The sequence below is a fragment of the Aquarana catesbeiana genome, linkage group LG11 (assembly GCF_042186555.1).
Source record: "Aquarana catesbeiana isolate 2022-GZ linkage group LG11, ASM4218655v1, whole genome shotgun sequence".
In the NCBI taxonomy this organism is placed as follows: Eukaryota; Metazoa; Chordata; class Amphibia; order Anura; family Ranidae; genus Aquarana; species Aquarana catesbeiana.
Genome location: NC_133334.1, coordinates 112,194,755 through 112,219,442, shown reverse-complemented (window position 1 = coordinate 112,219,442; position 24,688 = coordinate 112,194,755). Strand labels below are relative to the sequence as shown.

General features: G+C 44.7%; 1 protein-coding gene across 1 annotated transcript in view; it reads left to right on the top strand.

The window, feature by feature from the left end:
• LOC141112262 (sulfotransferase 1 family member D1-like) overlaps nucleotides 1-24,688 on the top strand; it is a 182,450-nt gene that overhangs the window by 135,473 nt on the left and 22,289 nt on the right. The window contains exons 3-7 of the mRNA XM_073604896.1: nucleotides 9,354-9,479; nucleotides 9,611-9,708; nucleotides 19,628-19,754; nucleotides 19,834-19,928; nucleotides 24,192-24,372. Coding sequence (XP_073460997.1) covers nucleotides 9,354-9,479; nucleotides 9,611-9,708; nucleotides 19,628-19,754; nucleotides 19,834-19,928; nucleotides 24,192-24,372 — 627 coding nt within the window. The remainder of the gene's footprint in view (nucleotides 1-9,353; nucleotides 9,480-9,610; nucleotides 9,709-19,627; nucleotides 19,755-19,833; nucleotides 19,929-24,191; nucleotides 24,373-24,688) is intronic.

The following is a 24,688-nucleotide window of genomic DNA, read 5'->3' as shown; positions in this document are numbered from 1 at the left end:
TGAAGTATTTACAGTTAGTGTACTGTGTACCCTGCACAGTTGCACCTATAGCTACCCAAAGACAAGTGCTTGTGTGCTTCTTCGGATCCTATTAATAGCACAGGCAGGCTCTTGAAGTATTTACAGTTAGTGTCCTGTTTACCCTGCACAGTTGCACCTACAGTATATCTACCTGAAGACAAGTGCTTGTGTTCTTCTTCTGATCCTATTAATAGCACAGGCAGGCTCTTGAAGTATTTACAGTTAGTGTACTGTGTACCCTGCACAGTTGCACCTACAGTATAGCTACCTGAAGACAAGTGCTGGTGTTCTTCTTCTGATCCTATTAATACCACAGGCAGGCAGCTTGAAGGATTTACAGTTAGCGTACTGTGTACCCTGCACAGTTGCACCTATAGCTACCTGAAGACAAGTGCTGGTGTGCTTCTTCTGATCCTATTAATACCACAGGCAGGCATTCTGCTTGCTGCTGTATAATCGGTATATATATATATATATATATATATATATATATATATATATATATACATACCAGTTTTGTGCAGCTACATCTCACTGCAGTGCAGGCCATTAGTATGTCTGGAAGGCCAACAAGGAGAGGCAGACAGTCACAAGCCAATAAAAGAGGGCAAGCAGGCTCTGTGAGGCAACAGTGCTGGTCGTGGACACGGTGCATCCTCATCAGCATGTGGCCGTGGGACACGCTTGTCCTTTTTTTCGGCAGCTGGCCGTGTTGACCCGCAACATGCGGAAGACTTGGTAGAGTGGATGACCAAGCCGTCCTCATCCTCCTCATCCCCCTTCACCCAGGCTCAGGGTACATTGTCTGGCAAAGCAGCTGCCAACGCGGCCTCTTCCCTCGGCTCAATGGCATCAGTCACTCCTTCCCTAGCCCCACCATGTCCTCCTGAGGAGTCCCCCAAACTGTTTGACCACAGTGTTGGGTACATGCTCCAGGAGGATGCCCCGCGTTTTGAAGGCTCCAATGATGGTACTCTGCTAGAGGAAGGCAGTAACGTGAGCCCAGACAAAGGGAGTGCCCAAGAAGGACAGCAATCTGGCAGTCATGTTCCCCCAGCTGCAGCATACTGCCAGCTTTGCTCCAGTGATGAGGAGGGAGGGGATGATGGGGTCACTGACTCCACATGGGTGCCTGATAGGAGAGAGGAGGAGGAGGCACATCACCAACAAGGCAGGATGCCCTCCAGGGGCCAGCCTAAGGGCAGCACACTGACTGCATCACACCGCAGAGCTCCGCATGTGCAGGGCGCTGCTGTCTCTGCGCGTTATTCCAAAAGTTCTTTGGTGTGGGCCTTTTTTGAGACGAGTGCATCAGATCCCACCGCTGCTATTTGCAATATATGTCTCAAGCGTATCTTGCGTGGCCAAAACATCACCCGCTTGGGCACCACATGCTTGACCAGACATATGTTGACCTGCCATGCAGTTAGTTGGCAAGCTTACCTAAAAGACCCACACCAAAGAACAAAGAGGACCTCTCCTTGCTCCTCATCAGCTGGGATCTCCAACCCCACTATACCTTCAGTCCTCTCTGAGACCTGCACTGAGAGGAATGAAGGTGTAGAATTAGGTGTGTCACAGCCAAGTACTTGCAGGCAATCTGCTATGGGTACACCACGGTCAGATTGTACCAGGCAAATTTCCCTGCCCCAGCTGCTGCACCGCCGAAAGAAGTTCGCTCCCAGCCATCCACATGCCCAGCGGTTGAATGCTAGCTTGGCTAAATTACTAGCACTTCAACTGCTGCCTTTTCAGTTGGTAGACTCTGCCCCCTTCCGTGAGTTTGTGGAATGTGTGGTTCCTCAGTGGCAGGTTCCCAAATGCCACTTTTTCTCATGGAAGGCGATTCCGGCTCTCTACCAGCATGTGGAAGGCAATGTCTTGGCCTCGCTGGACAGGGCAGTCAGTGGTAAGGTGCATATTACTGTTGACTCATGGTCCAGCAGGCATGGACAGGGACATTACCTATCTTTCACGGCACATTGGGTGACTCTTCTGGCAGCTGGGAAGGATGCAGGAAAAGGTGCAGTAGTGTTGGAGGTTGCTCCGCCACCACGCCTCCAAAATGCTACTACTGGTGATTCTGACACACCTCTCTCCTCCACCCCCATCTCTTTTTCTTCCTCCATGGCCTCTTCCTGTGCTTTGTCATCGGAACCAGCTATTCTCCGTAGGCGTTCAAGGGGCTACGCAAGTACGCAGGCCAAAAGATGCCATGCGGTGCTTGAGCTGGTGTGCTTGGGGGACAGGAGCCACACTGGGGCAGAGATTCTATCAGCTCTGCAGGGGCAGGCTCAGAGGTGGTTGACGCCATGCCAGCTTCAGCCAGTAATAGTGGTTTGCGACAATGGCACCAACCTCCTCTCTGCCCTCCGACAGCGACAACTGACCCACGTGCCCTGTTTGGCTCACGTCCTTAACTTGGTGGTGCAGCGGTTCTTGGGCAGGTACCCGGGCTTACAGGATGTCCTGAGGCAGGCCAGGAAAGTCTGTGTGCATTTCTGCCGGTCATATAATGCCAGTGCTTGGCTGGCTGACCTCCAAAATGAATTTAACCTGCCCAAGAACCGCCTAATCTGTGACATGCACACCAGGTGGAACTCAACGTTGGCAATGCTGCAGCGGCTGCACACGCAGCAGAGGGCCATCAATGAGTACCTGTGCAACTAAGGCACCAGGACAGGGTCAGGGGAGCTTGTTTTTTTTCCCCACGCCAGTGGGCCATGATCAGGGATGCATGCACTGTCCTGTCACCATTTGAGGAGGCCACGAGGATAGTGAGCAGTGACAGTGCATGCATCAGTGACACTGTCCCCCTTGTCCAACTGTTGGAGCACACGCTGGAATAATTGACAGGGCACTTGAGGCAGAACAGAGGCAGGAAGAGGAGGACTTCCTTACCTCTCAAGGCCCCCTTTATCCAGACAGTGTTCCTGCGTGCCCGCCGATCACACAGGAAGAGGACGAGGAGGAGGAGGAGGATTGTGTCAGCATGGAGGTGGAGCCTGGCACTCAGCATCATCCTTCAAGGGATCATTTACAGTTCCAAGAAACCCATGGACTTGTACGTGGCTGGGAGGAGGTGGCTGCCGATCATGTCGTCCTTAGTGACCCAGAGGACTCTGGACCGAATGCCTCAGCAAACCTATGCTGCATGGCCTCCCTGATCCTGCAAAGCCTGCGGAAGGATCCTCGTATTCGTGGTATCAAGGAGAGGGATCGTTACTGGCTGGCAACCCTCCTTGATCCACATTACAAGGGTAAGGTTGAGGACCTTATCTTGCCATCGCAGAGGGAGCAGAGGATGAAACATCTTCGGGAGGCCTTGCAGAAAGGTCTGTGCAACGCGTTCCCAGAGACTGGGAGGTTACAAACTCCTGTTCCTGGACAACGTGTTGCTGAGGCTTCGGTCAGTCAAAGAAGGAGCGGTGGAGAAGGTGGCCGTCTGACCAATGCGTTCAGACAATTTTTTTAGTCCGCAGCCCCAAGGTATGATCTGTTCCAGCAACCATCGCCAGCGTCTGTTTTACATTGTGCAGGAATACCTAGGGGCAAGATCTGACTTGGACACCTTTCCCACCGAAAATCCTCTGGGTTACTGGGTCTTGAGGATGGATCACTGGCCAGAGCTTGCACAGTATGCAATTGAGCTACTGCCTTCTCTGCATCCAGTGTTCATTCGGAACGCACATTCAGTGCTGCTGGAGGCTTTGTAACCGATCACAGGGTGCGCCTGTCCACTGACTCGGTTGATTGACTGTCCTTCATAAAAATGAATCAGTCTTGGAATAACCAGCTACCAAGCACCTGATGCTGATATAACCGAATATTTTTTTTTTTTAAAGTCAGATCACTTCAAGACTGCCTATGCTGATGCTGAGTGACTATCCTGTTATGCTGAATGACTATCCTCTTCCTCCTCAATGATCATGCTGATAGCTTGTAAGAATATGTTTGGTTCTGGGCGCCGTCACCAGTGGCTAAGGCCCAATTTTTCAGCCCCTGTTTAACAGGGGCGTGTAATTACAATTTTTGATGCAATATTTTGCAAGGAGGGTTCGTTGCTGCGCTCAACTAGAGTATCTGTGAGGGGTTGCAGTGTTGTGGCACCAGCACCAGTACCTAAGGCCCAATTTTTCAGCCCCTGTTTAACAGGGGCGTGTAATTACAATTTTTGATGCAATACTTTGCAGCAAGGCTCGTTCCTGCGCTCCAACTAGAATATCTGTGAGGGGTTGCAGTGTTGTGGCACCAGCACCAGTGTCTAAGGCCCAATTTTTCTGCCCCTGTTCAACAGGTGCATGTAATTACAATTCTTGATCTAATATTTCACAGCAGGGCCCGTTCCTGCGCCCACCAAGAGTAACTGTGAGGACTTACAGTGTTGTGGCACCATCACCACCACCACCAAAGGCCCAATTTTTCTGACCCTGTTCAACAGGGGCATGTAATTACAATTCTTGATCTAATATTTCACAGCAGGGCCCGTTCCTGCGCCCACCAAGAGTAACTGTGAGGGCTTACAGTGTTGTGGCAACACCAACACCCAAGGCCCCGATTTCTGCAAAGTATATAGGGCAGGCCCCTACTTTCAAACATCCAACTTACAAACGACTCCTACTTGCAAACGGAAGGAGACAACAGGAAGTGTGATGAAATCTACCCCTAGGAAGATCTTCTCTCCTCTAAGAGTTAATATGGGAAAAACGTGTCTCCTCTCCACTGATGCTTTATCAACAATCCTTGTCTCACTAAAAACCCCAAATTGTCAAAAAACATTTGTCATTGGGACAGAAAGTGAGGTGAAATCTTCTGAAAAGGTGCACAGACAGCAAAACAAATGTCACAGGGGTGATAACCCTTCCCTATGTTTTCCAAAAATCTTAAAATAGATTTTTTGGCTGGAGCTACACTTTACAAATGTACCAGTTCAAAATTACAAACAGATTCTACTTAACAACAAACCTACAGTCCCTGTCTTGTTTGCATCGCCTGTATACTGCTGTTCAGAGTATATAGGGCCTGGGGGCCCCACGCCTTTCCTTTTTTTAATTTGGGTGCAGGGTTCCCCTTAATATCCATACAAGACCCAAAGGGCCTGGTAATGGATTGGGGGGGGGTACCCATGCCGTTTGTCTCACTGATTTTCATCCATATTGCCGGGACCCGACATTACATTAAAGCCGCAAGCAGTTTTAAATGGCTTTTATTCTTTTAAAAATTTCATTTTGTGCAGGGACTGTTCTAAGCACGGGAAACACGCGCCACTTTACAGGCATACTATAGACACCCCCCAGGTATGATATTTAAAGGAATATTTCACTTTTTTTTTCACTTTAAGCATCATTAAAATAAACAGCCGTTTTTAAAACTTTTTTTTGTATTGATACATGTCCCCTGGGGCAGGACCCGGGTCTCCAAACCCTTTTTAGGACAATACAATGCAAATTAGCCTTTAAAATTAGCACTTTTGATTTCGAACGTATGAGTCCCATAGACTTCAATGGGGTTCCAAAGTTTGCACAAATTTTTGGTCCGTTCGCAGGTTCTGGTGCGAACCGAACCGGGGGGTGTTCGGCTCATCCCTAATCCTTAACACAAGTAAATCACTTTTAAGATAGTGTTCTCAGATTAGCTTGTTTCCACAGCCCTCAAAGCATCTCCAATGTCACAAATAAGTAAAAAACACTGTATAAAATCATACATTGCCCTAAAAGGGACACAGGCAGCCATTAAAGGCTTAATTTTGCTACTAAAATAGTTTTACCTGATGCTCATCTTCCCACCAAGAAGATTTTCACTTGTCCTGTCCCATCAGTCACCAAGAAAGTGAGGGGACATCTATTCAATGAAGCCAAAAATGAAAAACCTGACAGAGGTTCTAATCCTTCCTCCTCAAAATCATGTAAAAAAAACAACCCCATAAACATACTGCTGGAACTTCACTTTAACTACTTGCCGACCAGCTGCTGTCATTATATGGTGGCAGGTCAGCTCTTCTGTGCAAATTGCCGTAGCTGTATGGCAGCTTACGCAGGGGCGATAGCGGGCTCGCGCACACTGCAGGAGCATGCCCGTGGGTCGGGCAGACTCGATGTCCAGCGGTGACCCGCGATCGCCTAGTAGAGGCAGAATGAGGATCTGCCTTTGTAAACAAGGCAGATCCCCATTTTGACAGATGACATGACAGAGATCTACTGTTCCCAGTCAGTCATCGGGAACAGTGATCTCTCATGTCCCAAGCAGCCCATCCCCCCTACAGTTAGGACACACCTAGGGATCACAGTCAACCCCTTGATAGCCCCCTAGTGTTAGTTCATCCCTTTGATCTAAAGAACAAAATTGTTACGTTTCTCTTTCTCTTTATCTCCGATGTTGTGATAAACTTGGCAGGCTGCCTGGATTTTTTTTTTTTCAGCTGTCAGAAGTGAGCAGAGAACTCTCTGTACTTGTTACATAGAATCAGGAAATGCTGTTTTATGATAGTGAGAAAGGTTGAATCACGATCTCTATTCTTTAACGATTAATCGTGCAGCTCTACCTTAAAGTAGAGAATTTCCTTTACATCACTTCCCCTTTAAGCACTCCCCACTAGAAAAACAACACTTTTATGAGCATTTATCAAGAATTGTTAAAGCTTTTTCAACGCTTCAGAAACACATCATAAATGCTATAGGCGTGTTAATGAGCACTGCTTCAGTCTTCAGAATCAATACATGTGCAAATGAGCCCTAAAGTATAACTAAAGGCAAACAAAACCAAAGAAAATTACCAGCTCAACTTAACAACCAGGCTGCAACCAACTGATGTATCCTTTCTAATGCCGTGTACACACGGTTGTAATTTCCGACAGAAAAAGTCCGATGGGAGCTTTTCATCGTATATTCCAACCATGTGTATGCCCCATCTGACTTTTTCCGTCGAAAATTCAGACGGACTTAGAGAACATGTTGTATATTTTTCCAACGGAAAAATTACTATTAGAAAAAAACGGTCATCTGTATGCTGTTCTGGCGCACCAAAAACGACGCATGCTCTGAAGCAAGTACGAGACGGAAGCGCTCGGTCTGGTAAAACTAGCGTTTGTAATGGAGAAAGCACATTCCTCAGGCTTCAAATTCTGTGATCTTTTAATGCAGCGCATTCTTTTGTGCTCTATAATGCTAGAATAATGAAGTTGTTTTGCTGTTGATATTCACACAGAGTTCTGACAAACTTATTTCTTTATTATTTTTTGTGATCTCATGAACAGCAGTAAAACGATCTGAAAAGCACAAGTCTGAAAAGCGCGAATCTTCTCTCACCAAACTTCTACTAACACAAGATAAACACAAGATTAGCAGAAGGAGCCCAAAGGGTGGCGCACTGGCTATTGAACTTCCTTTTTCTAGTCCCGTCAGAATTTGGTGTGACCGTGTGTATGCAAGACAGCTTGAGCGGAATTCCGGGAAAACCGGTCGTGTGTACAGGGCATAACAGTTTGTATTAAAAACAGGGGTTTAGTTTGCACACATTTGCAAATACATGTGTAAGCTGCAGAGCCACTTCACAGCACCCCAGTATTATCTGGAGTCCTAATTCTATAAATGTTTGAGAGCCTCCATAGTAGAAGCACATGCAAACTAAACCCCTGTTCTTAACACAAGCTGATATGCCCTGTACACACGGTTGGATTTTCCAACGGAAAAAGTGTGACCGGATTGTGTTGTTGGAAATTCCGATCGTGTGTGGGCTCCATCAGACTTTTTCCGTTTTCGACACACAAAGTTTGAGAGCAGGCTATAAAATTTTCCGACAACAAAATCCGATCGGTTAAATTCTGTTCGTGTGTACACAAATCTGACACACAAAGTGCCACGCATGCTCAGAATAAATTAAGAGACGAAAGTTATTGGCTACTGCCCCATTAATAGTCCCGACGTACGTGTTTTACGTCACCGCGTTCAGAACAATCAGATTTTCCGACAACTTTGTGCAACCGTGTGTATGCAAGACAAGTTTGAGCCAACATCCGTAGGAAAAAATCCATGAATTTTGTTGTCGGAATGTCCGATCAATGTCCGATCGTGTGTACAGGGTATTAGACCCCTTTCACACTGGGGCCGCCTGAACATTAGCGCTAAAGCCCTGCTCGTTTTAACGGCACTTTAGCACTGTTTCAGCTGCACTTTTTGGCCACTAGCAGGGTGCTGCTAACCCCCGCTAGTGGCTGAAGGAGTTAAAAGCGCTCGTGTTGCGGTGCTTCTGAAATGATTTTTAGGCGCTTCGGAAGTGCTGCCCATTCATTGCAATGGGCAGGGGCGTTTTGGGATCGCTGTATACAACGCTCCCAATCATGCTGCTTGCGGGACTTTTTCTAACGTCCCGCAAGCGCACTGCCCCAGTGTGCAAGCACTCAGGTTTTCACATTCGGGCAGCATGGGAGGCGGTTTTAGGCGCTTTACAGGCGCTATTTTTAGCTCTAAAACGCCTGAAAACTGCCTCAGTGTGAAAGGGGCCTTAGAAAAGATTATTTGGTTGGTTGCAGGCTGGTAAGTTGAGCTGAGAATTTTGTTTGGTTTTGTTTGACATGCATCTCCCTTCCATGTGTTCCTTGCTGTGAAGGCCAGTTATAGGTGGGGGCAGTGGCCATTTGTTTAGAACTAAAGGCAACCCTTTTATTGCGGTCTGTGTCCCTGTTAGGGAAATTCACTTGCTCTAAATGTCCTGATCACCAGTGTTACAGGAAAAGAAGGTAAGGGTAAATCCAAAATTTGGAGTTACCACTTTAACAGGAATAGGAGGGGAAATATTCCAATTTTCACACTTGTCTGTGTGATAAGAGATTTCACTCACATTAGAAAGAGATCCTCTCACTTCCTGTTGAGTCTATAGGACAGAAAGTTTCTACTAGAAAAATTTACCTCTATTTGTCTCAGTGACCACTGTCACCCAGAGATAAAGCGATGAGAAATTCAATATTTTATAGTTGTAACCAGCAAAGAAGTGAGGGGAATCTTCCAAAGGGATACTAGTTCCAACTGTTCAAGATAAATTTTTGGAGAAATTTCCTCTCACTTCCTGTTGTGTTTCTGGGACAAATCACCACAACAAAAACAAGCAAAAATAATTGCTATAACCATTACATATTTCTACACACAACTAAAAATTAATAGTTTTGGCTAAAATACACTTTAACCAGAAGTACTGCACAAAAATAATCTTGGTGGCATTTACAGCAGTGGCCTAGAAAATGAAGCACATTAGTGCTTTAGCTTTTAAGGTTATATGAAACAACGATGATTTTTCTTGCCTGCAGTCATTAATTCATTTTTATTTGATGGTCTTACTAGGAACTACTTGGGTGAGTGAAATTGTAGACATGATATACTGTGGAGGAAATACTGAAAAATGTCGACGAGACACCATATATAATCGAGTACCTTACTTAGAATTTAAAATTCCTGACATGCCTACAGGTAATAAATTTAATATGTAATAAATGTAATAAAAAAATAACATCTATGCTGAATTATCACAAAGAATGGCTAAAAATTTCTACGTAGGCAACTTCAATAAAACATGTCCATTTTCTACTTTGATTTCTCAGGTGTAGAAATACTTAAAGACAAACCATCCCCTAGACTTGTGAAAACACATCTCCCTATTCAACTGATGCCGGAATCCTTCTGGGATAAAAAGTCAAAGGTAGCTTCAGTTCCACTGCATACATCTATACATAATATAATTACAGCGGATATAAAAAGTCTACACACCCCTGTTAAAACGTCAGGTTTCTGTGATGTAAAAAAATGAGATAAGGATAAATCATTTCAGAACTTTTTCCACCTTTAATGTGACCTATAAACTGTACAACTCAGTTGAAAAACAAACTAAAATCCTTTAGGGGGAAAGTAAAACTAAAATAATGTGGTTGCATAAGTGTGGATGTAGCTATGTTCTGAATTAACCGCTTCCCGATCCCGACTGCCTCACGCAGATATACTGCGGCAGAAGGGCACGTACAGGCAGATTGTACGTTGCCCTTTAAGAGGTGGCTTGTGCCCGCCGGGAGCTCCATGACCGCGGGTCCCGCGGACTCGATGTCTGCAGGCATACCCGCAATCGTCTCACGGGGAGGAAGAACAGGGAGATGCTAATGTAAACAAGCATCTCCCCCCTTCTGCCTAATGACACTGATCACGCTCCCTGTAATCGGGAGCGGTGATCACTGATGTGTCACACACAGCCCCTCCCCTCCACAGTTAGAATCACTCCCTAGGACACACTTAACCCCTACAGCGCCACCTAGTGGTTAACCCCTATACTGCCAGTGACATTTTTACAGTAATCAATGCAATTTTATACCATTGATCGCTGTTTTAATGCCAATGGTCCCAAAAATGTGTCAAAATTGTCCGATTAGTCCGCCATAATGTTGCAGTCATGAGAAAAATCTCTGATCGCCACCATTACCAGTAAAAAAAAAAAAAATCAATAAAAATGCCATAAACTATCCCCTATTTTGTAGAAGCTATAACTTTTGCGCAAACCAATCAATAAACGCTTATTGCGATGTTTTTTACCAAAAATATGTAGAAGAATACATATCGGCCTAAACTGAGGAATAAAAATTTTTTTTATATATTTTTTGGGGATATTTATTATAGCAAAAAGTAAAAAATAATGCATTTTTTTCAAAATTGTCTCTATTTTTTTGTTTATAGCGCAAAAAATAAAAACCGCAGAGGTGATCAAATACCACCAAAAGAAAGCTCTATTTGCGGGAAAAAAAGGACGTCAATTTTGTTTGAGAGCTACGTCGCATGACTGCGCAATTGTCAGTTAAAGCGACGGAGTGCCGAATCGCAAAAAGTGCTCTGGTCAGGAAGGGGGTAAATTCTTCCGGGGCTGAAGTGGTTAAGCAATCACATTCAAACTCATGTTACAAAGGAGTCTGTACAAACCTGCCATCATTTAAAGTGCCTCTGATTAACCCAAAATAAAGTTCAGCTGTTCTAGTAGGTCTTTCCTAACATCTTCTTAGTCGCATCCTACAGCAAAAGCCATGGTCCGCAGAGAGCTTCCAAAGCATCAGAGGATGATCTCATTGTTACAAGGCATCAGTCAGGAGAAGGGTACAAAAGAATTTCCAAGGCATTAGATATACAATGGAACACAATAAAAAGACAATCATCATCAAGTGGAGAAAATATGGCACAACAGTGACATTACCAAAGAACTGGATGTCCCTCCAAAATTGATGAAAAGACGAGAATAAAACTGGTCACGGAGGCTGCCAAGAAAGCTACAGCGACATTAAAGGAGCTGCAGAAATATCTGGCAAGTACTGGCTGTGTGGTACATGTGACAACAATCTCCTGTATTCTTCATATGTCTGGGCTATGGGGTAGAGTGGCAAGATGGAAGCCTTTTCTTACCAAGAAAAACACCCAAGCCTGGCTAAATTTTGCAAAAACACATTTGAAGTCTCCCAAAAGCATGTGGGAAAATGTGTTATGGTCTGATGAAACCAAGGTTGAACTTTTTGGCCATAATTCCAAAAGATATGTTTAGTGCAAAAACAACACTGCACATCACCAAAAGAACACCATACCCACAGTGAAGCATTGTGGTGGCAGCATCATTGTCAGAAACCATGAAATCAGACTGAGACAGAAGTACAGTTAAATCACACTTGTTTAATAATAAAAGTAAAAAGAACAAACATAGTCAAATCATAAGCAAAGTTCAGTAACCAAAACGGATAGTCAGCCAAGCCAGAAGTCAGGGATCAAAGTAGTGGAACAGCAAGCAGGATCTGGATCCAGAAGGGATGTCAGCAAAGCAAGTCTTTAAACAGGAACGCAGGCGATAGGCTCTGTGATGTTGACCAAGGCAAAGGCAGAGATCCTTTGGGCTGGACGGCTAAAGTAGGCAGGACTGACAAGCAGGATATCATCAACAGCCGAGTAACTGTGGAGAGATAGGAGCTGGCAATTAGCCGACAGGTGAGCGGCCAGCTCTGAAAAGGAAGGGCTGAGCCCAGTCATGACAATCATGCTTTGGGGCTATTTTTCTTCAGGTGGAACAGGGCCTTAGTCAAGGTAGAGGGAATTATGAATAGTTCCCAATACCAGTCAACATTGGCTCTAAACATTCGGGCTTCTTGCTGAGAACGATCCAAAGCATACATCCAAAATCAACAAAGGAATGGATTCACCAGAAGAAGATTAAGGTTTTGGAATGGCCCAGCCAGAGCCCAGACATGAATCCCATTGAAAATATGTGGGGTGATTTGAAGAGGGCTGTGCACAGTAGATGACCTTGCAATCTGACAGATTTGGATTTTGCAAAGAAGCCTGGGCAAATATTGCCAAGTCAAGATGTGCCATGCTGATAGACTCATACCCAAAAAGACTGAGTGCTGTAATAAAATCAAAAGGTGCTTCAACAAAAGTATTAGTTTAAGGGTGTGCACACTTATGCAACCATATTATTTTAGTTTTTATTTTTACTTCCATCCACCTAAAAGATTTCAGTTTGGTTTTCAACTGAGGTGTACAGTTTATAGGTCACATTAAAAGGCGGAAAAAGTTCTGAAATTATTTATCTTAGTCTCATTTTTTAAAATCACAGAAACCTGACATTTTACCAGGGGTGTGTAGACCTTATATCCACTGTATATAACACCAAAACATATCCACATATGAGCTTATCTTTTAAAATATGGACTTCTCTGTGTAACAGAATGGGTAACAGGCCAAAATGATCAGAGAGGGAGTAATTGTAATTTGCAGTTTACTAAACAGGTGAAAAGTTAGAATCAATACAGGGTCAGAATGGCAAAGAGAAGCATTGCAAAATAATGCAGATAAAATGGACTGTGAAAGCCGCAGAAACATTTGCAGTTCACAGCAACCTATCTGTGACTCAATGAGGGTAATGTGGTTGTATAGCATAGTCTCTATAAGACTCTCTATAGTAACAGAGAGTCAAACTGAGCATTACTATTTCAGTAAAACAGCACAGAGCATAGCTACTTGTGACTGTCCTCATAAACAGCATCTCTCACGGTGAAGTCAAGGGTAGCTCTGGTAACACAGATAAACAGCTGAAGGGATCTAAGGCCCAAGGACTTAGTGCCACCCTACTGGGACTGCAGCACTCTGTTAGCATTTGGGAAGGTGTTTATCACAGTAGCTAGATCTTCTGGGGAAGCTGCATGCTATCAGGCTCTGGCCCATCTGCCTGCACACTGGTCCTGACAATGGAGGACCTCTCACCTAGCTGCAGATGACCCACCCAGCTACCTATGCCTCATCTGAGAAGCTGAAGGAGGGAAGCACAGAAACGTATGTTCCTTGGGCATGTCCAGGAAATCAGAGAGTTATGGGAAAAGGGGCATGCGTCTGAATTTGAGCATGGTGAGTAATTGGGCACTCCTCTCCACCCATTCCAACTTTAAGTTGCTGTCCCTGGCAAATTTGCAGACCATCCAAATTCATCCTGCTCAAAGTATCTGCTGCCATCTTCTGGGGCAGGAGGCAACGCATCTTTGTCTTCAGGCACATCAGTAAAAGGTAGTTCAGGTTTCCACAGTCGGAGAATGGACCAGAGCTGGGTAACCATTTTGCTCTGTAAGATTGTCAAAGTCCATGGTTGCACCTAGAGGGGTCTTGGAGACAATGGTGGAAAAGCAGGGGGCAACCACGATTGATCCTCTAGTGACAGAGACTTATGTGGCTCACAAACTTGGGCAGGTTTTTCAAAAACCTGTCCAACTCCAATGGGTTTGAGGAGTTTACGGTGTAAGCATCTTGGTTTCTCTTGGTTACTCTGTTTCGGGATATCTTAGTCTGGAACACCTGGAATGGGCTTCTAAAGGTGACTTCCTCCTATGGCGTTTGCTATTTTCTTTGCTGCACAAGGATGGTGACCTTGTCCCCTTCCAGGGCAGTGTCGTCCAACAGTATGCCAGTTCATATTATTGTAACGTTCCAATGACATAGGTGTATTACCTACCCTATATTCCTCGGTGTGGCAGGCACAGCACTTTTCTCTTTTATGCAAAGCACTAGGCTGTGAGCAGTCTCTCTTCATCATCATGTGCAATGCGCAGCTATTAACTCTGCGTTGAACATGGAGGAGGCAAGCATGTGACTGACTTAGAATATGTTAGAGAGAAGGAAGTGTTGGACTGGTTTTGTGGATTGAAGGAGCCTGCCAGAGCCAGGAATAAGGTGAGTATTAAACATTATCCTGGCGCCCCTAGACTCAAAAAAAAAAACATTTAACCCTTCTAGTGTGTTATAAAGGGTTTATTACGAAAACGTTCCTATGTTTAACCCTTCGGATATGTGGGTATCGTACAATAATTTAAGATGACTGGAAAGTATAATAATAAAAAGGAACTTGCTTTGTTAAAAGATGTATTACAGATAATGAAAAATAGGTAAGAACAGCATTCAATCCAGGGGGGGTCCTTAAGTTCTTCATTTGAAGTTCTTGGAGACGATAGTCCTCTCTGTCTCTGTCTTTCAGGCATATTATTGCTTAACCACTTCAATGCAGGGCACTTTCACCCCGTTCCTGCCCAGGCTAATTTTCAGCTTTCAGCACTGTCGTACTTTGAATGACAATTGCACGGTCATGCAATACTGTACCCAAATGATCATTTCTTCCCACACAAATAGAGCTTTCTTTTGGTGGTATTTGATCACCTCTACGGTTTTTATTTTTTGCGCTATAAACAAAAAAAAGAGCGACAATTTTGAAAAAAAGAAAAAAAAACACAATATTTTTTACTTTTTGCTATAATAAATATCCCAAATTTATTTAAAAAAAAATGTTTTCCCTCAGTTTAGGCCGATATGTATTCTTCTACATATTTTTGGTAAAAAAATTTGCAATAAGTGTATATTGACTTGTTTGCGCAAAAGTTATAGCGCCTACAAAATAGGTTATTGATTTATGGCATTTTTATTATTATTATTTTTTTTTTTACTAGTAATGGCGGTGATCTGCGATTTTTATCATGACTGCAACATTGCGGCGGACAGACCGGACACTTTTTGGAAACCATTGACATTTATACAGCGATCAGTGCTATATATATGTACTGACTACTGTATAAATGTCACTGTCAGGGAAGGGGTTAACGCTAGGGGGCGATCAAGAGGTTAACTGTGTTCCCTAGGTGTGTTCTAACTGTGGTGTGGGGGGGGGCAGACTAGGGGAGGAGACCTATCGGTGTTCCTATATACTAGGAACACACGATCTGTCTCCTCTCCCCTGACAGGATGTGGATCTGTGTGTTTACTAGGGATGAGCTTCGAGTTCGAGTCGAACTCATGTTCGACTCGAACACTGGCTGTTCGCAAGTTCTCCGAACAGCGAACAATTTGGGGTGTTCGCAGCAAATTCGAATGCCGCGGAACACCCTTTAAAAGTCTATGGGAGAAATCAAAAGTGCTAATTTTAAAGGCTTATATGCAAGTTATTGTCATAAAAAGTGTTTGGGGACCCGGGTCCTGCCCCAGGGGACATGGATCAATGCAAAAAAAAGTTTTAAAAACGGCCATTTTTTCAGGAGCAGTGATTTTAATAATGCTTAAAGTGAAACAATAAAAGTGTAATATTCCTTTAAATTTCGTAGCTGGGGGGTGTCTATAGTATGCCTGTAAAGGGGCGCATGTTTCCCGTGTTTAGAACAGTCTGACAGCAAAATGACATTTCAAAGGAAAAAAAGTCATTTAAAACTACTCGCGGTTATTGCATTGCCGGTCCGACAATACACATAGAAGTTAATTGATAAAAACGGCATGGGAATTCCCCACAGGGGCACCCCAAACCAAAATTTAAAAAAAAAATGAGGTGGGGGTCCCCCTAAATTCCATACCAGGCCCTTCAGGTCTGGTATGGATATTAAGGGGAACCCCGGCCAAAATTTAAAAAAAAAATGACGTGGGGGTTCCCCCTAAATTCCATACCAGGCCCTTCAGGTCTGGTATGGATATTAAGGGGAACCCCGGCCAAAATTTTAAAAAAAAATGACGTGGGGGGTCCCCCTAAATTCCATACCAGACCCTTCAGGTCTGGTATGGATATTAAGGGGAACCTCGCGCCAAAATTAAAAAAAAAAATGGCATGGGGTCCCCCCAAAAATCCATACCAGACCCTTATCCGAGCACGCAACCTGGCAGGCCGCAGGAAAAGAGGGGGGCCCCCCTCCTGAACTGTACCAGGCCACATGCCCTCAACATTGGGAGGGTGCTTTGGGGTAGCCCTCCAAAACACCTTGTCCCCATGTTGATGAGGACAAGGGCCTCATCCCCACAACCCTGGCCGGTGGTTGTGGGGGTCTGTGGGCGGGGGGCTTATCGGAATCTGGAAGCCCCCTTTAACAAGGGGACCCCCAGATCCCGGCCCGCCCCTGTTTGAAATGGCAAGGGGGTACAAAAGTACCCCTACCATTTCACTAAAAAACTGTCAAAAATGTTAAAAATGACAAGAGACAGTTTTTGACAATTCCTTTATTTAAATGCTTCTTCTTTCTTCTATCTTCCTTCATCTTCTTCTTCTTCTTCTTCTTCTTCTTCTTCTGGTTCTTCTGGCTCTACTGGTTCTTCCTCCGGTGTTCTCGTCCAGCATCTCCTCCGCGGCATCTTCTATCCTCTTCTCCTCGGGCCGCTCCGCACCCATGGCATGGGGGGAGGCTCCCGCTCTCTCTTCATCTTCTTCTCTTCTTCATCTTCTTCTCCGGGCCGCTCCGCATCCATGCTGGCATGGTGGGAGGCTCCCGCTGTGTGACGCGTCTCCTCTTCTGACATTTCTTAAATAACGGGGGGCGGGGTCACGGGACTTCCCTGTGGCATTCCCCGTGACGTCACAGGGAAGTCCCGTCAAGTCACCATGCGTCAGAGGGGGGGGGTCACTGGGGGGCCCTGCCCCCCATTATTTAAGAACCGTCAGAAGAGGAGACGCGTCACACAGCATGCCAGCATGGATGCGGAGCGGCCCGGAGAAGAAGATGAAGAGAAGAAGATGAAGAGAAGAGCGGGAGCCTCCCCTCATGCCATGGGTGCGGAGCGGCCCAAGGAGAAGAAGATAGAAGACGCCGCGGAGGAGATGCTGGATGAGAACACCGGAGGAAGAACCAGAAGAACCAGAAGAAGAAGAAGATGAAGGAAGATAGAAGAAAGAAGAAAGAAGCATTTAAATAAAGAAATTGTCAAAAACTGTCTCTTTTCATTTTTAACATTTTTGACAGTTTTTTAGTGAAATGGTAGGGGTACCCCCTTACCATTTCACACAGGGGGGGTGGGATCTGGGGGTCCCCTTGTTCAAGGGGGCTTCCAGATTCCGATAAGCCCCCCGCCCACAGACCCCCACAACCATCGGCCAGGGTTGTGGGGATGAGGCCCTTGTCCTCATCAACATGGGGACAAGGTGTTTTGGAGGGCCAATGTTGAGGGCATGTGGCCTGGTATGGTTCAGGAGGGGAGGGGGCGCTCTCTCTTCCCCCCCTCTTTTCCTGCGGCCTGCCAGGTTGCGTGCTCGGATAAGGGTCTGGTATGGATTTTTGGGGGGACCCCACGCCGTTTTTTTTTTAATTTTGGCCGGGGTTCCCCTTAATATCCATACCAGACCTGAAGGGCCTGGTATGGAATTTAGGGGGACCTCCCACGTCATTTTTTTTTTTTATTTTGGTTCGGGGTGCCCCTGTGGGGAATTCCCATGCCGTTTTTATCAATGAACTTCTATGTGTATTGCCGTACCGGCAATGCAATAGCCGCGAGTAGTTTTAAATGACTTTTTTTCCTTTGAAATCTCATTTTGCTGTCAGACTGTTCAAAACACGGGAAACATGCGCCCCTTTACAGGCATACTATAGACATCCCCCAGGTATGAAATTTAAAGGGATATTACACTTTTATTGTTTGACTTTAAGCATTATTAAAATCACTGCTGCTGAAAAAACGTCCGTTTTTAAAACTTTTTTTTGCATTGATCCATGTCCCCTGGGGCAGGACCCGGGTCCTCAAACACTTTTTATGACAATAACTTGCATATAAGCCTTTAAAATTAGCACTTTTGATTATTCATGTTCGTGTCCCATAGACTTTAACGGTGTTCGCGTTTTCGAACGAACTTTTTTCCTGTTCACATGTTCTGGTGCGAACCGAACAGGGGGGTGTTCGGCTCATCCCTAGTGTTTACACACATGGATCCATGTTCCTGCTCTGTCACAAGTGATTGCGTGTGCCTGGTGGACGTCGCGGCCGCCAGGCACGTGCATCGGCTCCTTGGCGATTCCTATGCCGGCGGGAAGCCAATGATGTCATATGATGCCCGCCCAGGATAGGAGAGCCACCTTGCAGACGTCATTTAATTATGGGCAGGATGGGAAGTGGTTAATGTCCTGAAAGAACTCCGATAATCTGTCTTCCAGTCATATACACTATATTGTTAAAAGTATTGGGACGCCTGCCTTTACACGCACATGAACTTTAATGGCATCCAAGTTTTAGTCCGTTGGGTTCAATAGTAAGTTGGCTCATCCATGTCTTTATGGACCTTGCTTTGTTCACTAGTGTGCAGTCATGTTAGAACATGGAAGGGGGCAATCCCCAAACTGTTCCCACAAAGCTTGGAGCATGAATATGTCCAAAATGTCTTGATATGCTGATGCCTAAGGAGTTCCCTTCACTGAAACTGAGGGGCCAAGGCCAACCCCCTAAAAAAACAACCCCACACCATAATCCCCCCTTCACCAAATGATTTGGACCAGTGCACAAAGCAAGGTCCATAAAGAAACGAATGAGCGAGTTTGGGGTGGAGGAACTTGACTGGTCTGCACAGAGTCCTGACCTCAACCTGAACACTTTTGGGATGAATTGGAGCGGAGACGACGAGTCAGGCCTTCTCCTCCAACATCAGTGTCTGACCTCACAAATGCGCTTCTGGAAGAATGGTCAAACATTCCTATAGATACACTCCTAAACCTTGTGGACGCCCTTTCCAGAAGAGTTGAAGCTGTTATAGCAGCAAAGGGTGGACCAATTCAATATTGAACCCTACGGACTAAGACTGGGATGCCATTAAACTTCATGTGTGTATAAAGGCATGTGTCCCAATACTTTTGGTAATATAGTGTATATAGCAGCCCAAAAACTAGTTAAAACTGGTTTGAGCCACACCATAGAACAGTGTTTCTCAACTCCAGTCCTCAAGGCGCCCCAACAGGTCATGTTTTCAGGATTTCCCTCAGATGAAACGGCTGTGGTAATTACTAAGGCAGTAAACTGATCAAATCACCTGTGCAAAATAATGGAGAGCCTGAAAACATGACCTGTTGGGGCGCCTTGAGGACTGGAGTTGAGAAATACTGCCATAGAATATAAAAGGTCAGAGGTCCACAAATTTCCACAGAATAATGATTATACACTAACACAATTGATAACATTAAACTATTTACAAGTGTAAATCAATAACGATTAAAAACCTAATTATACAGTGCAAAAGGGGAGAGGCCAGCTTTAAGGAGAAGGTAACACTTACTGCAAATGTTTTTACAACTGCAAACAATGAAGTTGCATATACATGTTAAATATCTTCAACCTAGGTGATATACCTCGCCAGAAATGCAAAAGATGTGGCTGTTTCCTACTACTTCTTCCACAACATGGTGAAAGCCATGCCTGATCCTGGACCATGGGATACATTCTTGGACAGTTACATGAAAGGATATGGTAAAAACACAAAGACAACGCAAATACTAAATTCATATTATACATTAAACAATCTTAAACTTGTACTTGTTTACTGTAGTGTGCTACGGTTCCTGGCATGATCATGTTAAAGGCTGGTGGGAAAAAAGACATGGCCAGAATATCCTTTATCTTTTCTATGAAGACTTGAAAGAGGTAAATGCTACATTACTTTAATTTGTTAAGTTAGGCCATAAATAGCCCAATATTGCCAAATGTGTGGTCCTAAACTTCTTGCTAAAGTGACTTTTGGCTAGCTCAATGAAATTGCAAATATGGCTGCCTTTAACCCAGTGTTTCTCAACTCCAGTCCTCAAGGCGCCCCAACAGGTCATGTTTTCAGGATTTCCCTCAGATGAAACGGCTGTGGTAATTACTAAGGCAGTAAACTGATCAAATCACCTGTGCAAAATAATGGAGAGCCTGAAAACATGACCTGTTGGGGCGCCTTGAGGACTGGAGTTGAGAAATACTGCTTTAACCACTTTAAAGAAGAGTTCCACCCAAAAATGGAACTTCCGCTTTAAGTGCTGGTGACCACCTGACATGCCACATTTGGCATATCATTTTTTGGGGGGGGAGAGAGTACCCTGTTTTGTTAGGCACCCAGAAAGGGTTAAATTTGCCCGAAAAGCGCCACTGCTGAGGTGTTTTGCAGGTGCATTGGCAGCGGTGCCCATTCAGTTCAATGGGCAGGGGCAATAAGAGGAGCGGAGTATACACTGCTTGAATGACAACTGTGCAATCATGCAACACTACCCAAACTAAATTTTTTACATTTTGTTCACATAACTGGAGCTTTCTTTTGGTGGTATTTAATCACCACAGTTTTTTTTTTTTTTTTTTGCTAAAATAAATAATGAAAAAAAACAAAATTTAGAAAAACAAAAATGATTTGTTTGTTATAAGATTTTGCAAATAAATCATTGTTTTTCTTGAGGCCAAAATATATTCTGCTACATTTCTTTGGTGAAAATAACCCAAATCAGTGTATATTATTTAGTCTGTAGGAAAGTTATAGAGTACACAAACTATGATATACAGTATACTGTGTATGAAAACTGATGTACTGACAGACTCATTTCATGAGTCCCTAAAATGCCAGGACAGTACAGGCATACCCCACTTTTAAGTACACAATGGGGTTTATTTACTAAAGCTGGAAAGTGCAAAATCAGGCTCACTTCTGCATAGAAATCAATGAGCTTCTAACCCCAGCTTGTTCAATTAAGCTTTGGTAATAAAACCTGGAAGCTCATTGGTTTCTATGCAGAAGTGAGCCTGATTTTGCACTTCCCAGCTTTAGTAAATAAACCCCAATGTGTACTTAAAAGTGGGGTATGCCTGTACCAATATCCCCCAAACGACCCCTTTTTGGAAAGCAGACAGTCCAAGGTATCGTATAAGGCATGGCAGGTTTTTTGAAGTTGTAATTTGTCATAATTTTTTGAAAAATGATTGAAGGTGATTCAGGCAGAATATCAGATAAGGAACTGGAATGATGCTGGATAGATCAGCCAAAGTTAAAGGAGAACTCCAACCAGCTTGCAGGTTTAGGATACGTGGCTTGCCGGAACTTCCTGTAGTCTGGAGACAGAAGTACACTGGACCCAATGGAGCTGGGATTAAGGACAGCCAGCACAGGCACTCAGAGACAGCATTGAGCCAAGCAGGGAACAGGAGCGAGGTCACTAGGATAGTCAGGTTCGGTAGCAGGCGGGCAGAAAGGTACCAAGGCATTAGGCAGTAGCAAAGTCAGTAGGAAGTTGGGATCAAGAACCTGTAATCAAACATGTAACAGAGTCCAAAAGCAGGATCAGGGAAAGCCAAGTTCAGCAACAGGTATCAAACAGGGTTTAAGCAGGATTCAGTATCAGGTAACAGCTGAAGACCAGTCAGCATTGATCAGGAGTCAGGGCACCCTTTAAATAGGCCGTCTGGCGCCAATTGAGACTAGGGATGCGCTCCTGCACGTGCACGCAGTCCATTGCGCATACTCATTGGTGCCAATGGGAATCTGCAGTCGCCCGCGATCACGCACATGCGCACGTGTGCATGCCGGACGTATTCCAATAGTTCTCTTACAGAAGTCCCGGGCAGCCAAGACACTTCTACAACTTCGCTGGATCTAGATGGGGCTCAGGTAAGTATTAGGGGAGCTGAAAGGGGCTGCTGCACATTGAAGGTTTTTTATCTTAATGCATAGAATACATTAAGATAAAAAAACCTTCTGCCTTTACAATCACTTTAACACACTGTAACCAGAGCAATATAATGTTACCATTGTCATTTCAATGGGCAGGGCGTTTTAGGATCGCCCCAAAGATGCTGCTTGTATGACTTTTTTCCCCGTCCTGCAAGCGCACCGCGCCAGTGTGAAAGCACTCGGGCTTTCGCACTGGGGAGGCATGAGAGGCGCTTTTCAGGCGCTATTTTTTGTGCTAAAACGCCTGAAAAGCTCCCCAGTGTGAAAGGGGTATTAATTATAAGTGCACATAATTTTCTCCGAATCCCACTGCACAAACTCACGAAGCCCTGCCGAGACTGTCCACCTAATACAGCTTCCTGTGATGGAGTGGTAATAATGCTGAATTGTTGAATTCAGAGCAGAGTTGCCACTCTATCATGGTATGTAAGACCTTTCAGAAATGATGCACGTGTTTCTACAACACACGGTAGTGCACGTTGCAAGCGCATGTAAGATTTTTACAGCACCCCAATGCAAAAGACAGACGTGCCCTGAACAGCAGTGCAAAACCCTAACTTGTTGAACTGCCAGAAATGGTACATGCCTCTTTTTTGGTGTGTTTTATTGTGTTAGGCAGTCTATTTAAATGAATGGGCTAAGACATTGCAACGCATATTAATGCACGTGCATTCACACACTACAATGGTGTGGATGTGCACTCAGTACCTCAATTGGTAAAAACAGGGATACAAAGTAAAGTATCTCTACTCACTTAAACAGGATTTACACCTATGGCTTCATCTCCTTGTTGATTATTCTACTGAAATAAATAAAAAAGCATTGAAATGCTTGACGCACATCAATTCCTGTTTTGTTTGTTGTTGTGTGCTTTTAGGGCACATTGCACCTTCTATTGAAGGTCAACTCACACTGACACATCTTGACATATCGACATGGATTGTTGCTTGTCCTAACACATGCATTGATAAAATCATGAAAATCATACTCACCTAGTTGGCTGCAGCACCAAATTCAGCTGCAGCTGTCCCCCACCGGCTCTAAGCCGAGAACTGAGCGATCAAACACTGCTGATTGCTCAGTTACCCCCCTCTGCTCTGAGCAGAGAGTGGTGACGATCAGTCACTGGGGGTTATTTACTAAAACTGCAGAGTGCAAAATCTGGTGCAATTCTACATAGAAACCATTCAACTTCCAGGTTTTATTGCCAAAGCTTAACTGAGCAAGCTGAAGTTAGAAGCTGATTGGCTACCATGCACAGCTGCACCAGATTCTGAGTGCACCAGTTTTAGCAAATCCTCCCCACTGGCTCTCTGTTCTGCCCCTCCAGCGCTCACTGGAGCCCTGGGCTATAGAGGGGGCGGGAGAGGCTGGCATGCTGAGCCAGCCTTACAGTTATGATCTTTCCTGAGCCTGGACCATGCTTTAGTGGTCGGGCGCAGCTAATCACAGATTGGGGTAAAGAGCAAATCACAGCGGTTCTTTACCATGTGACCAGATGTGTCTAATCACAGCTGATCACAGTGTATAACAGGATTTCCCGGTTATTGGCAATCCTTTCCTCATGTTGACAGCGTGTGAGGAGAGCCGATAAGCAGCAATCCACACAGGGGACATCTACACTGATAATCAGGGCACTGCAGTGGAGCCCCAACAGTGCCCACCTGTGTTGCCAGTGCCCACCAGTGCTGCCAATCAGTGCCCATCAGTGATGGCTATAATTGCCACCTATCAGCGCTGCCTATCAGTGCAGCCTTTTTATTATATAACAGAAACAAAGAAAAACTTTTGTATTTTTTCAAAATTTTTCGGTCTTCTTTCATTTGTTTAGCAAAAAATAATTAAAAAAAAACATTAAAAGAAGTATGACCAAAACTTTTTTGCGAGACAGAGCCAGCTGCTCCCTCCCCTCCCCGGCCCAGCACTCTAGCGAGTGCTGGAGGGGTAGTGCAGAGACCTGTTGACCAGCAGTCCCGACTTTCTGCTCAGAGTGGATAAGAACTGAGCGATCAGCAGTGATTGATCCCTCAGTTCTCCCTGTACTGGCGGCGGGGGACAGATGCAGCATCGGATCAATGCTGCATCCACCTAGGTGAGTAAAATGTTTTTTTTTTTTTTTAAACAAACATACATCACTTTTTAAGGTACGCCTTGAAAGGTGTTTTATACATAATTCTGTATGGAACTCTGCTTACAAATAGGTCTTTTAACAGAATCCAAAGAGAGAAATCAGAAAAATGCTACACTTCCTGGACATAGATATGAGTGAAGATATTATTGAGAAGATTGTTTACCACACCTCTTTTGAAGAAATGAAAAACAATGATATGGTCAATTACAAAACTTTACCAAATGAGATACTTGACCAGACAACTACTACCTTCATGAGAAAAGGTAAATTTGTTTTTTACTATAGAAAACTACACTATAGAATGAATCAATCAGTCCTATGTTTACTCATAGCTTGAGGCTAGGTTCACACTATTGTGGGCCGTGCGGCCCACGTTTGCTTGGGGACGGCAGCCCATTCATTTGAATGGGCTGCTGTGCCCGCGTTTCCCGCAGGAAAAAGGTACATGTACTTTTTAAAAAATGTGCCCGCAGGGAAACTGTGTGGTCTTTTAGACCATGCTATGTGGCTCCCACACCGGAAACCGCGCTGTGGGCTGAGTTGCGTGGGGGTGCCATTCAGAATGAATGGCAGCCCTGC